Source organism: Aotus nancymaae, unplaced genomic scaffold (genome assembly GCF_030222135.1).
Source record: "Aotus nancymaae isolate 86718 unplaced genomic scaffold, 86718_ANA_hifiasm-v0.15.2.pri h1tg000099l, whole genome shotgun sequence".
Classification (NCBI taxonomy): domain Eukaryota; kingdom Metazoa; phylum Chordata; class Mammalia; order Primates; family Aotidae; genus Aotus; species Aotus nancymaae.
Window position 1 is genome coordinate 8,468,751 of NW_026988514.1, and position 12,392 is coordinate 8,481,142.

The window sequence follows — 12,392 nt, forward strand, 5'->3', positions numbered from 1 at the left end:
CCCCAGGTAGCAAGACAGCAGAGGCAGGTCAGCCCAGACCCAGGAGCAGGCCCCTGCAGCTATTTCAGTGGGGCTGGGGGGCAGTCCCTCTAAGCTTCAGTCCTCAAGTGTGAAATGCTGACAACCAGAGGATGCACCTAGGGTGGCTGTGATGATTAAGTTTATATAAAGTGCCTACTATGTGCTCCATAGCTCCTTTATAAGATTCATAGATAGAAAGAAGGAAGAAAGGAAGGGAGGGAGGGAGGGTGGTTGGAAAGGAGGGAAAAGGAGAGGGACTGTAGAAATTAGAATACAAGGGCTTCCTAGCAAATCCTCCTGGGTGACTGTGGTCTGGGGCCTCCTGACTAGGAGGTGGTCCGTGGACTCATGATTAGGAAGGGAAGGCAGTCTGGAGGGGAGGTTGGTAATGTGTGTGTGAACAACTGTGGTGAGGACCTGATCAGGCCCCTCCCTGCCCTCTCATCTAGATCCCAGACAGATCTCATCAAGGTCCAAACAGTCTAATAGGTGATGACTGACAATCAGCCAGCATCTCAACTAAATAGCTCAGGGCTGCCAGACAGAAGCCAAGAGGACAGGAAGTCTGCACAGATGGAGACCAGCATCCCAGGAGCTTCCTGGGGTCTTTGTTCCTGGGGCTTTGCCTGCAGCTCCACTGGGATTACTTCAGCTGCAGCCTCTGTGTGTGTGTGTGTGTGCGCGCGCATGCATGCATGTGTGCATGCGCACATGTGAGCACCTGTGAGTGCATGCATGTGTGCATGTGTGTGTGCACACGTGTGTGTGCACATGCATATGTGAGCATCTGTGAGGTCAACCTATGGAACGCTGTCCATGCAACTTCCCACCCCACTGGTTAACCTGATAGACACTATGAGGAAGTCAGAGAAAGAGAACGATGAATGTACAATCTGGACCAGGATCAGGACTAGACGCAGGCTGCTGGTCCTAGCTTTCTCCTGAAAGGTTGACAGTGCAAGGTACTGTCCTCCATGTATTTGACATCTTGTTAATCTTGACCCCATCAGGGCAGTTCTCCCTGTCCTTCCCCCACCTCACCCCTGACGCACCATTCACAGGCAGTGAAAAACACGCCCTTAGGTTAATGTGTCACCAATCAGACTGCAGAGACTCCTTGCCCAGGAGCAGATGAGATGAGCCCTCATGCTGTGCTTCAGGCCGCTGTGCCTGACAGTGGTGCAGGCAGTTTACCTGAAGAAGACTCAGGGGGTCCTCCCTTCAGTTAACTTCCCAGGTCAAACACCACCCCCTGACCCCAGACAAGCACTGCATGATATGCTCCTGTCACCCTTCCATGTATGGCTGCAAATGCCCATCTCATGTCTGGGTTCATCTAGTGAAGCAGCTTTGGAACTGGTAACAGGTAGAGGCTGGAAGAATTTGGAGAAATTACACTGAGGGCAGCTGTTCCTGGCCTGCAGCGGGCATGGGTGGGAAGGGAAGGAAGAGGAGATCCCTCATCTCTAGGCGATACCTAGAGGGCACATCATTCAGGCTGACCCTAACAGGAAGAAACAAAGAACAGTGGCTCTGAGCATGGGATCTGGAGTCAGACAGATCACAGATGCACAGCATAGGTAAGCCTGCGTTCTCATCACTCACTGGCATCACGGTGATCTAATTCATAGGGTCCTTGGGAGGATTCACTGATGATGTCTGGGACACACCCAGCCTTGCCCCACGTGTAGGAAGTATTCAATAAACATCAGCCATTAACAATCCCACAGTAACCCCAGAAAAGAGGCGTTATTATCCTCAATCCTAAAATTAGAAATGCAACCACGGGACAGGAAGGTAAAGCAACACAGTTACACACAACTTGTCAACTGAGAAAGTGGGAATTTCCAACTCTGAAGTCCATGTTCTATACCAGAAGAGGAGGAGGGAGGAGAAATAATAAATCTGTTTTATGAAAGGAAAGACCCTTTTGGGACATGCCACCACCCTGTGCTGGACCTCCCTCTGCACCTGGATGAGCAGTGCCCAGAGTAGAGGCCGATGGACTGAAACTCACCGAGTCTGTCCCTGTGAGCACGTACACCGACTTCAGGAGCAAGTAGCCATCCTGATCCACGTCCCCCTTCCACCGCAGCAACTGCCCAGCCGCCAACCGAGCTTGCTCTGGAAGACAGTGTCACCAGCAGGGCATACAGCTACCTGCCCGCTCAGCTTCGCCTCCATCCAGGATCCCCTCTTCCCAGGAGATGTGGCTGAGTGTCTGTAGAGGACTTTGGCATCTTGCCTACACAATCCCCAAGGCTACCTGCATCTCTACTAAATGTTCCACACCCTGCCAGACTAATCTCCTTGGAAGACCCAGAGACTGTGGTCCCCTGCATGTTGTGTGTGTGTGTCTATGTTGTCGTGTATCTGTCTGTGCATGCCTATGTGTATCTCTGTGTGTAGTGTTTCTGGGTGTGTCTTCATGTGTGCAGAGTGTGTGTGTGTGTGTGAGTAGTTTCTGTGAGTAGTCTCTCTATGTGTCTCTGTGTAGTGTGTATGTGTATGTAGTATATGTGTGTGTCTCTGTATCTCTGTGTGTATCTGTGTATAACATCTGTGTGTAGTGTCTGTGCATAGTGTGTCTGTGTGTATAATGTAATGTGTGTATCTGTGTGTGTAGCATATGTGTGTCTTTGTGTATCTGTGTATAATATCTGTGTGCAGTGTCTGTGTGTACTGTGTATATGTATTAGTGTATATGTGTGTCTCTGTATCTCTGTGTGTCTGTGTGTATCTGTGTATAACATCTGTGCGTAATGTCTGTGTGTAGTGTGTCTATGTGTGTGTGTATAATGTAATGTGTGTGTCTATGTGTGTAGTATATGTGTGTGTCTCTGTGTGTCTGTGTATCTGTGTATGACATCTGTGTGTGTAACATCTGTGCGTAGTGTCTGTGTGTGTGTATAATGTAATGTGTGTGCCTGTGTGTGTAGCATGTGTGTCTCTGTGTGTCTGTGTATCTGTGTATGACATCTGTGTGTAGTGTCTGTGTATAACATCTGTGTGTAGTGTGTCTATGTGTGTTTGTGCATAATGTATTGTGTGCAGTGTGTGTGTGTATTTGTCTATATGTCCTGGGAGCAGCAAAGCTCCCCGAACCCCCTTCCTTCATCCTGCATTTCCTTTGGTCCCCAAGGCACTCAGTGGCAGAGTGAGGCCCTCCTGCTCATTGGCAGGCAACATTCTAGCTCACGTGAAAGCAGAGAGGCCTGGGAGGGTGTGCAGGGCTGCACTGCTCTCTGTAGAGAGCCTGCCAGCACCTCCATGCTCTTACCTGCAGGCTTCCCCACAAGGGCCTTCTGGAGTTGCTGGGCAAGCTGGTCAGATACATCTTCTGCCAGCCTCTGGAGACTGGGAAAGCAGATGATCCCCACGGAGTGTTCCCAGGCCTGAAGCAACAGACAGGTCTCGTTCAGAGATGGCAATGCCACAAGCAGGGCATAAGCACCGCCCACCATGCCACCCTTCACCAGCCTAAGCTGATGGCTTGACTCCATTTCCCAGGGACATGCAAAACACCACCACATCACCCACCCTCACAGCCCCAACCACCATCCCTACACCAATGCCTCCAAATTCTCCAACTGCCCAGACATCCCCCTGAACACGAGCCCCTGAAATGCCAAACATGCAGAGCCCGGTCCACCACCTTCCTCACAGCATGCTGCATCTGGCATAGGTGGATGGCCCTGCCAGGAGCCTGCTGCCCCCATGGGAGCACCGGGAGCGCCTCTCCAGGTCTCCCCCTCCCTCAGCCCTCACCCAGCCACCCCTGTGTCTCACTGATGCTCCTCATATACAGTTTCAAATCCTGTACAGATAACCCAATTTTAGTCATTCAATTATTTCCTTTAGATAAATTCCAAAAAGTGGGATTGCAAATTAGAGAGTGTGCTTTTATTTTCTGATGCTTTGGTACATGTTACTAACTCGGCTTCCAGACAAAGTTGACCAGATGAGACTCCCCAGGCCTCCCATGAGCAGACAGGTTTCTCCACACCCTCAGCAAAATTGAGCATCGCTCTGCCTGCTCTCCTTTAATGGAAAACTTCAGAAGAGAAAAAATATCTTCAGAAGAGAAAAAATAACTTCAGAAGGCAATCTTTCAATTTCTAGGGTAGAAAACCTCTTTTCATCTTTCTTGATTGCCTGTTTTCACTCTTAACGCTATTACTTTACTAGGGTTTTTGCTATTATTTATTTAAAAGAGCTCTTTGTATATCAAAAAAAAGTTAGATGGTCCATAACATAACTGCAGTTATTTTGAGTTTGTCATTTTGTCTTTTGATTTGTTATTGTTCACTTTTGCTATACAAAAATCTGAAATTCCTATGAAATCAAATTTCTCAATCTATTCTTTCATTTTCTGGCTTTAGTTCCAGGCTTAAAAAATTCTTCTCCAGTCCAAATTGATGTTCTTAATCTTCTCTTTTTCAATTTCCTTACAATTCTTTCTTATCCGCCCCTTCTGTATTTCTATCCCACCTGGTCACCTTTTTCTGCAGACTTTTTCCCCTTATTATTTAGGATACTATTTAGTAGAAGTCATGAGTTTTAAAATTCTGTTTGAAATGCCAGGCTCTTTTCAGAATTCCCTCCCTATTTCTGTAGCAGTCCTGTTTGTTAAGTCTGATTTTCATCCAAGTCTTTGGGCAGACAGCCTTTTCTCTTTGCTCTACTGTGTTGTGGGACTAAGTAGGACTAAGTTTCCTAGCCCTGAGATGAGAAGGGCTCGTTCCAGACCGACGGTCAGAGTGGAGGTATCGCCCTTGGTCCAGGACTTGAGTTCTGGAGATATTCCTCATCCCTGGTTTCCACCAGGAAGGTCAGCTGCTGTGCACATTCCAGGCATCCGTGGCCTCCATGGAAGGCAGTTTTGCAGCACTGCTTCCACTCAGCACCACTCACTGTCCACTTTCAATTAAGCTCCTGCCCAAAGGCCCAAATGAGCTCTTTTTCAATCTAAGCTCTTCCATCTAGGAAAGATGAGGAGGGCTTCAAAATCCAAGAGGAAAAACATTTTTAATGTGTGTCTTGCTGTGGCATTATGTTTGTTAAAAAATAAAAACCTTTAAAAATCTTCTCTTTATTAAAAGATACTATAAACCAAGTGAAAAGGCAAGCCACAAGTTGGGAGAAAATATTCACAATGTGTGCCAATGACAGTGGATTGGTATCCAGACTCCTAAACATTGATAAGAAAAAGACAAACAACCTGCTTTTTATAAAAACAACAAAAGAGACAAATAAAAAAGGTCATTTGTATAAGATAAAATAAATAACAAATTACTAATGACCCGGAAAGTGCATATTGAAACTTCAATATTTTCTTCTTTTCGAATTAGCAAAAATGAAAAACCTGACAATACCAAATGTAGCAGAACGGGAGGGATCACAGGAACCCCCCATGTGCTACTAACAGAGTATCAGTTGGAAGAACCCTTTGAAGAAGGGTTTAACCTAATCCAATAAAGTTACAGGGCACACACCCTACCACCTGGCAATTTCAGTCCTAGGTATATTCCCTAAAGAAATGCTGGCCCAGGTACTAGACAGGAAATATTTGTGGGGCATTACTTGTGGCTGTGAAAAACTGGAAAAAAAAATACTTAATATGCATTGATAAGACAATGAATAATTTGTGGTATAGTTATATAATAGGATACTATATAGCACTGAAAAGAAAATAGAGCTAGATGCATCAACATGGATGAATCCCAGAAATAGAATGTTGAGTGAAAAAAGCAAGTTGTACAAGTATACGACGATATGAGTCTACAAAATCCTGCAAGACTAGATTGCATGTTACAGAAGGCTGTGTATGTAGCTAATAGAAGTGAACATCCACCTAGGGAATGAGGCATCCCAAATTCAAGAGAGGAAACCCCCTTGGAGGACGAAGGGAGGGAAATAAGCTAAAGAATGTGTACACAGGGAGCTTTAGTTTATCTGAAGTGTTTTATTTATTATATACTGGATTGTGAGTACTCGTGTGTTTTGAGCAAAATTTTGTATGGATCTGAATTTTTTTCTACCCTATAAATAGACTTGGTTGGCATTTTCTTATATAAATTTTTTTAAAGTAGCGGGTTAGAACTTTGCTAAAACAACCAAAATGCTAGATCACTGTTAAACACTATTGGACATAGCAGACCTCCAACGAATACTTGGTAAGTGAATGAAACAAATATGAAACCCACGATACACAGTAACAACGACTACATGTTTTGAGCCTGGGTGCTATGCCAAACACTTACACCATGTAGTACACTTCCATGCATTAGATCCGCTAGTCCTCACAACAAGCCTTTGAGGTTTGTACTATTATTAGGCCCACTTTATAGAAACTGAGGCTGAGCTGGAGTTTAAGAGGAATCGGTTAGGTGGCAGAGTCAAGGTTTGAATTATTTCACACACACATGAACATACCCAAAATAGCATTTATACATCTACGAAACTTATGGCTGTCACCTAGAAGTCAGCTGCCACTCAGACTTGTTAATCCCTGGAGAGAAAACGTCTGTACTTTCGACTTGGAATTTCTGTGGCAAGATGATTTCCCTCCGTAGAAACGAGAACTCTGCTATGATGTCTTTCTAACAAATCCCTGCAACTCCTCCCTGCACTGACAAACCCCTCAAAGACCAATTTGCAGGCAGTTGACTCAGAAGCATCTATATCGTCTCTGGAGCAGTGGGACTCCAGGAGGCACTCTACAATAAAGCAAATTGGGCCACTGTGAGCTGAACAGTAATTGTACTCTGAGCCAGATCTCCCAAGGCCCAGACTCCTTCCTGGGACCTCGAAGGGCACTTTTAGAAGCTGCATTAACTCTTTCAGGCCACCGGGGTGCTGTTTGATGCACAGAGCCAATCATTTACTGAATGGTACCATGGGGACCCCGAAGAGTTAAGGCAGCTTCCAAAAGGCCCTAATTTTTTCCCAAACTGGGATTTACATGCTGGGAGAATATTGCTCAATATTTTTAAAAACTTTTATTTGCTAACATTATCTAAGCTGCATCATCATGCCTCGTGGCTGTCCCCTCACATGGAAGAAAGAGAAAGAAAATGATGCTCTGGTCTCCAAAGGAAAATAAAGAATGGCAAAAGCTCTAGGGGAGATGAGAGGAAAAATCCAGATTTTGAATGACAAAGAGAACACGGTTGGTATTCCGGCATGAACAAAATGTCATTATTACTCAATTACTGCAGAGTTTGGGGGATTTGTCTTTAAGCAAGCTCAAAACACGTCTGAGACTTTGCATGAAGTTTCCCTGCTAGTATGACACAGTGGACCCTCTGTTAAAAAAAAATGGTGCATCAAAACTTTGCTAAAATAACAAAACAGCAGAAATGTTATTTCCCCATCATGGGAATAAACCATGTTGCAGGCCCCACTCCAAGATGGGGTAGAGTCAGGAGTGGACAAACAGGGGTGTTTACCCTGCTCGCCCCTTGGACACCACACTTAAAAATAATTATTGATCATCTTTGGTATTTTACTTAATGGTGTTTATCTTTCTTCAATCATCAGTTAGATCCACGCTTGGGTTTTACAAGAATGATTGACCATAGTCAACATCATAAACTCTGCACCGTTGTCTGAGTGGTCAGCCTAGGAATGTGCACATATGCACACACACAAAAAAAACCCAAATACACTGACCTCTAAGTACAACTAAGTTAGCGTTCATTTCAATCCCTCCATACTAGGAAATGGATGTATTCCTTCTTATGTTAGCCACTGTTCTGGAAAATCAGGTTGTTGCATGAAAAACCACCCCTAAATTCAGTGGCTCAAAACAATAGCAATCATTTATTTTGCTCGTGGATCTGAAATGTGAGCGAGGCTCAGCAGGGACAGCTTTTCTGTGCTCCACTCTGCTAGGGCAGCCAACGGGAGCTAAGAGATCCACTTCCAAGATGATGTGCTCTTGGATGGGCTGGCAAGATGGTGCTGGCAGCCAGCAGTAAGTATAGCCTCAAGGTCAGGGCCTTGGATCCTCTCCACACAGGCATTCACTCAGAACTACTTGGGCTTCCTCACAACATGGCAGCTATACTCTAGGAGTGAGTATGCCAAGTGACAGGAAGAAGAAACTCTGAGTCTCTTGAGGCCTATGCCTGAAAATATCTCTTCTGCCCTGTTCCATTAGCCCAGTCATCACAAATTCATCTAGATTCAAGGGGAGGGGATACAGAAATCCCATCTCTTGAAGAGAGGAGTGTGAGCCCATTCATAGCACCTCTAATCTATCACATCCATATATCTCCCTTTTCTTCAATGCAGTCCCACCCCCTGAGATTGTCTATCTCAGTCATTGAGAGATTTTACACAAATTGCTGAGGATTCTCTATTTTACTTTCTGCTTTCTCTCAAAGTCCACATTCTAAGAATAAACTTCAGTGGCTACCTCTGTAGCTCTAGATTTCCCTATTTCTATTATTACAGGATATCTCTGTGTAATGTGAGAACCTCAAATGCTTTTCTTCCTCCAAAGGCCAGAACCTTCCCATGCTTGTGAGAAGAATACCTTCTTCCTTTGATATTAGAGCCTATGATGGGAAAGGTTTCAAAAGACCAAAGCCCAAGACTCTTGGCAGGAAGAGAACAACAGTCTATTGAGTCTTTCTTAAAAGCACTACCCTGCACACCACAGAAGTCATTGGCTCTGTGTTGCTTCTGTGTTATGAAGTAAAACTTCCTCCCTATCTGCAACATCCTAGAGTAGCAATCTAAACATCCTATGTGTGGGAGTGACATTGTTTTTGAGCTGAAGGGAAAGGTAAGGTGTTAGCCAGGCAAAGCTATTGTCCAGTGAGTCATGGGATAAGGAAAGAAAAACCACATCTGCCCTATCCTAGGAACCCCGCACTGAGCAAGGACACCCAGTGGTAAACAATGCAGACCTGCAGCAGACTGCACAGATGATGCTCTGCTCCCAGCTGACAACTGGGTGGCTTTAGCCAAGTTATACAATATCCTTAAACCTTTCCTTCCTCACTTATAAAGCTGAGATAAAAATACTACCTACATCACAGCATTATTGTGAGGACATGTAAACACTGAACAGAATGTCTGGCTAGCTAGTTAGAGCCTGTTGGATATTTCCTAGCTATCTTCAGTGGAAACAGCCGCTCACCTGGGCATCAGGGTGCCTGAGTTTAAGTCTTGGCTCTGCCCTTTCCTCATGTTGGAACCTAGGGTGTCATTTTAGCTCTTAGCCTCATTTCTTATATACAGATTGGTTAGCACAGGTCAAAGGAAGAACAGAGTGGTATTAAAAAGAAATTAAAGATAGGGGGAAAAGGCTGGATTGGGAAGAATCTGACCCTAGATCAGGACTGAAACAGTCTTCAACTTGCCCTGGCTAAGAACTCTTTGACCTAACAAGAGGAGCGAGGAAGCCTAGGTGAGGACGGAGCCTGTTGTTCTGGGTGAGAACCCCATTTCTCACTCTTTCCCTCAGGGCAGCTCCTTTTTGGGATTCCAGTTTGTTGAGATTCCGTTAGGCTCTTCCTTATTACCTGGACAGTAGCTAAAATGTTGAGTACGTTAGCACCCTTGCAGCCTCTCTTCAACTCAAGAGGCAGTGGGGCTGGGATTCACTGTAGCACAAACCAAGCCCACCTTTGTACTTGCCTAGCAGTTACTGCAGATTCAAGTATAAACAATGACATGGATAGGGGAAAGTTCATCATGCCTGCTCTGTGTTTGGAGGAGTCAGATATGGGAGAAAACCAGACAGGCTAAAGGTAAGTTCTTCTCTGAGAAGAAGATATGGAAGAAGTAGCTCTGAGGGAGTCTGATGAACAAGACAACGCCCATTATCAAATCTCATGACTTACAAGGTTGAAACTACCAGGTGACAGCAACCTAGGAGAGACACACATAGCTATCAACCTGATTCACCCAGCCCCAACTACAATGTAGATCACTCCTTCCCTGCAGAGTCTGATCAATAAAGAGGCTGGGCCAGTCAGACAATACCCTACACCCCAGGGACATGGCCGTTTCCAAGCAGAAGTGACAATTCAAAATCCCTTGTGTGTATGGCTTTGGAACAAAGAATATTCCAAATTATCTTAATTAGTTTTCTTTGGACCCAAAATGAAGAGAGTCGGGTACAGAGAGTTGAGCTCCATTACACATGGGAGTTCAGGACTCTTGTTGGTACTCGAGAGTCTCAGAGCCCAGGCAGGGTATGGTTTCCATGACAACCAATACATGCAGAAGGCTTTGATGTTAGCAGCCACATTCCAGGAGAAGTGGCGTTAACATTTTAGGTTCTGTTATTTCCAAGGGAGGACTTCATGGAAAACCTTAAAAACACTGCTTTGTGGTTATAAAATTCAGAAGAGTGGTTACACGCTTATCTTCTTACACAAGGACCTATATTCCAATAAATGTTCTCAGGCTTCATCTCAGGTTAGATTTAATCTGCACTACACCTAAGAAAAATCTCCCATCTTCCCCACCTTTCTTTCCACCAGTGACTCTTAATTAAGAAGGCTGAGCACTCTGGCCAGGTTTTATTAGTCACAACGTAATAGAAACAATGTTTTGTAGGCATGTAGGACTTAACAAAATAATATAGATATTAAGAAAATTATGAGAAGCTTGTAATACCCTGCCTCTACAGGGTCTGCCAGAGGTGGGCTCCAGGAATCAAGAGTCACAGATTGTGTCAGCAGTTTGGGGATCGTGGTGACAGGAATCTCAAAGGCTTCAGTCTATGCGCAGTAAGTACCCTGGAGGCTGGTGGAAAAGTAATGGAATAATGTCTATTTCCATGAGCTGTGGACTTTATAATCATTGTCTTGTCTTACTCTCACAGTTTCTCGGCAAAATGCTATTCATTCTACTTTACAGATAACTGAGTTTCAGCAATAGCTGGTAACTTGCTCAGTGGTGCACAGCTGATAAATAAGTGATGCAGCCAGGACTGGAGCCTTGATCTGTTTGACTCGAAAGCCCACATGTTCAACAACAGGGCCATTATGCCTCCAATTATCGGGACAGGGTTTGGGAAACAAAGACTAGTATCAAGTTTCACTTATAATAGTAACAGTTTAATATGGAGTCACAAGCTCACATGCCTGTAGGGTGACACAACATTCATTAGAAATATGGCTTGGGGAAAAGATGTTAGGGTGAATGCCGAGGGAAGCCAAGGAACCCCGTAACCCTTTCCATACAACTGTCAGTATTAGATCTACCAAAATTTTCAAGAGAATTTAGAAATCTGATTTTCATATGAAAACTTTCCGTTTTGAAAAAAATGACCACTAGTTCATTCTGAACTGCTACAGGCCAGATGAAACGCACAGCGTGCTCTTGGGTGCCCTCTGCTCTGGGCCCCACTCACCATGACCACAGGACCTCTGTCTTCTTCACTCCCATAGCCCAGGACTTAGAACAGAGTATAGGAGCTTAATAAATATTTGTACAACGAACAAATGAATTCTCAAGTAAACAACAGGGAGGTGAAAAAGAATCGAATCCTGACTCTTAGGTGCAGAGTTCTTTTATCAGAGCCCAGGCTGCCTGTGTGGGTGGGAAAGGTGTCACCCAGAACCAGCAGCTCAGCAATGGCTGAACTCATCCTTATCACCAGTGACTTGTACTGGGGGCTGGTGACTGCTCAAATTGTCCCTTCCATAAGACAAAGTTGATCTGGGAACTCTGGTAAGACTGTCCCACCTCTCAGAATCTGGGGTTGTCAGGGCAGACAGGGCTAGGGCTGAGAAACTTTAGCCATCTCTCCTAAGCTAGCACTTGTTATGAGTCTGTGAAATGAGATGAAAGGGACTACAAGTCCAAAACATGGAGGAAAATAATGAATTAATGGACAGTGAGTTACTCGGCAACTTTTTACAGAAAGATCGCTAAGTATGCAATGCATCCTATAATGTGTTCCCAAGAAGATTCTAAGTCATCTTTGGAAACCCGTAAATATTTCTGAGGAATAAGATAGAGGAAATATATTTACAAAGGCATTTCCCAATGAAAACATGCCAAAGCCTCCATCTACCCTCCCTAGTCAACCTTCAAACATGAAAGGCAGCTCGTGTTCTCTGTGCTTTGAATGTTTTATAGGTATATGCTTTTCAAAAATAACCCCAAATCCATAGTCAGGTAAACACTCGCTAAGTCCTCATAAAAAATGCCTTCAATGCTACAACTAGACTTCAACAGACCTCACTGGCAGAAACACTGCTTCCAGAAAACAAAAGAAATCCCTTACAGCCAAGCTGTCACCAGCTGCCACAAGCCAGAGTGCAGACCCAGTAGATGCACTGGTTTCCCTAGTGGGGCTGTGACTGGGTTTATGAGGGAAGCTCTGGCGATCTCCACTGATT

At 44.7% G+C, this 12,392-nt stretch overlaps 1 protein-coding gene across 5 annotated transcripts in view; it reads right to left on the reverse strand.

Annotated features, from left to right (window-relative positions):
- WDFY4 (WDFY family member 4) overlaps positions 1–12,392 on the reverse strand; it is a 297,793-nt gene that overhangs the window by 260,187 nt on the left and 25,214 nt on the right. For all 5 annotated transcript variants that reach the window (XM_021672243.2, XM_021672242.2, XM_021672241.2 and 2 more), the window contains 2 exons: positions 3,302–3,416; positions 2,039–2,145 (listed from right to left, as the gene is read on the reverse strand). In XM_021672243.2, coding sequence (XP_021527918.2) covers positions 2,039–2,145; positions 3,302–3,416 — 222 coding nt within the window. The remainder of the gene's footprint in view (positions 1–2,038; positions 2,146–3,301; positions 3,417–12,392) is intronic.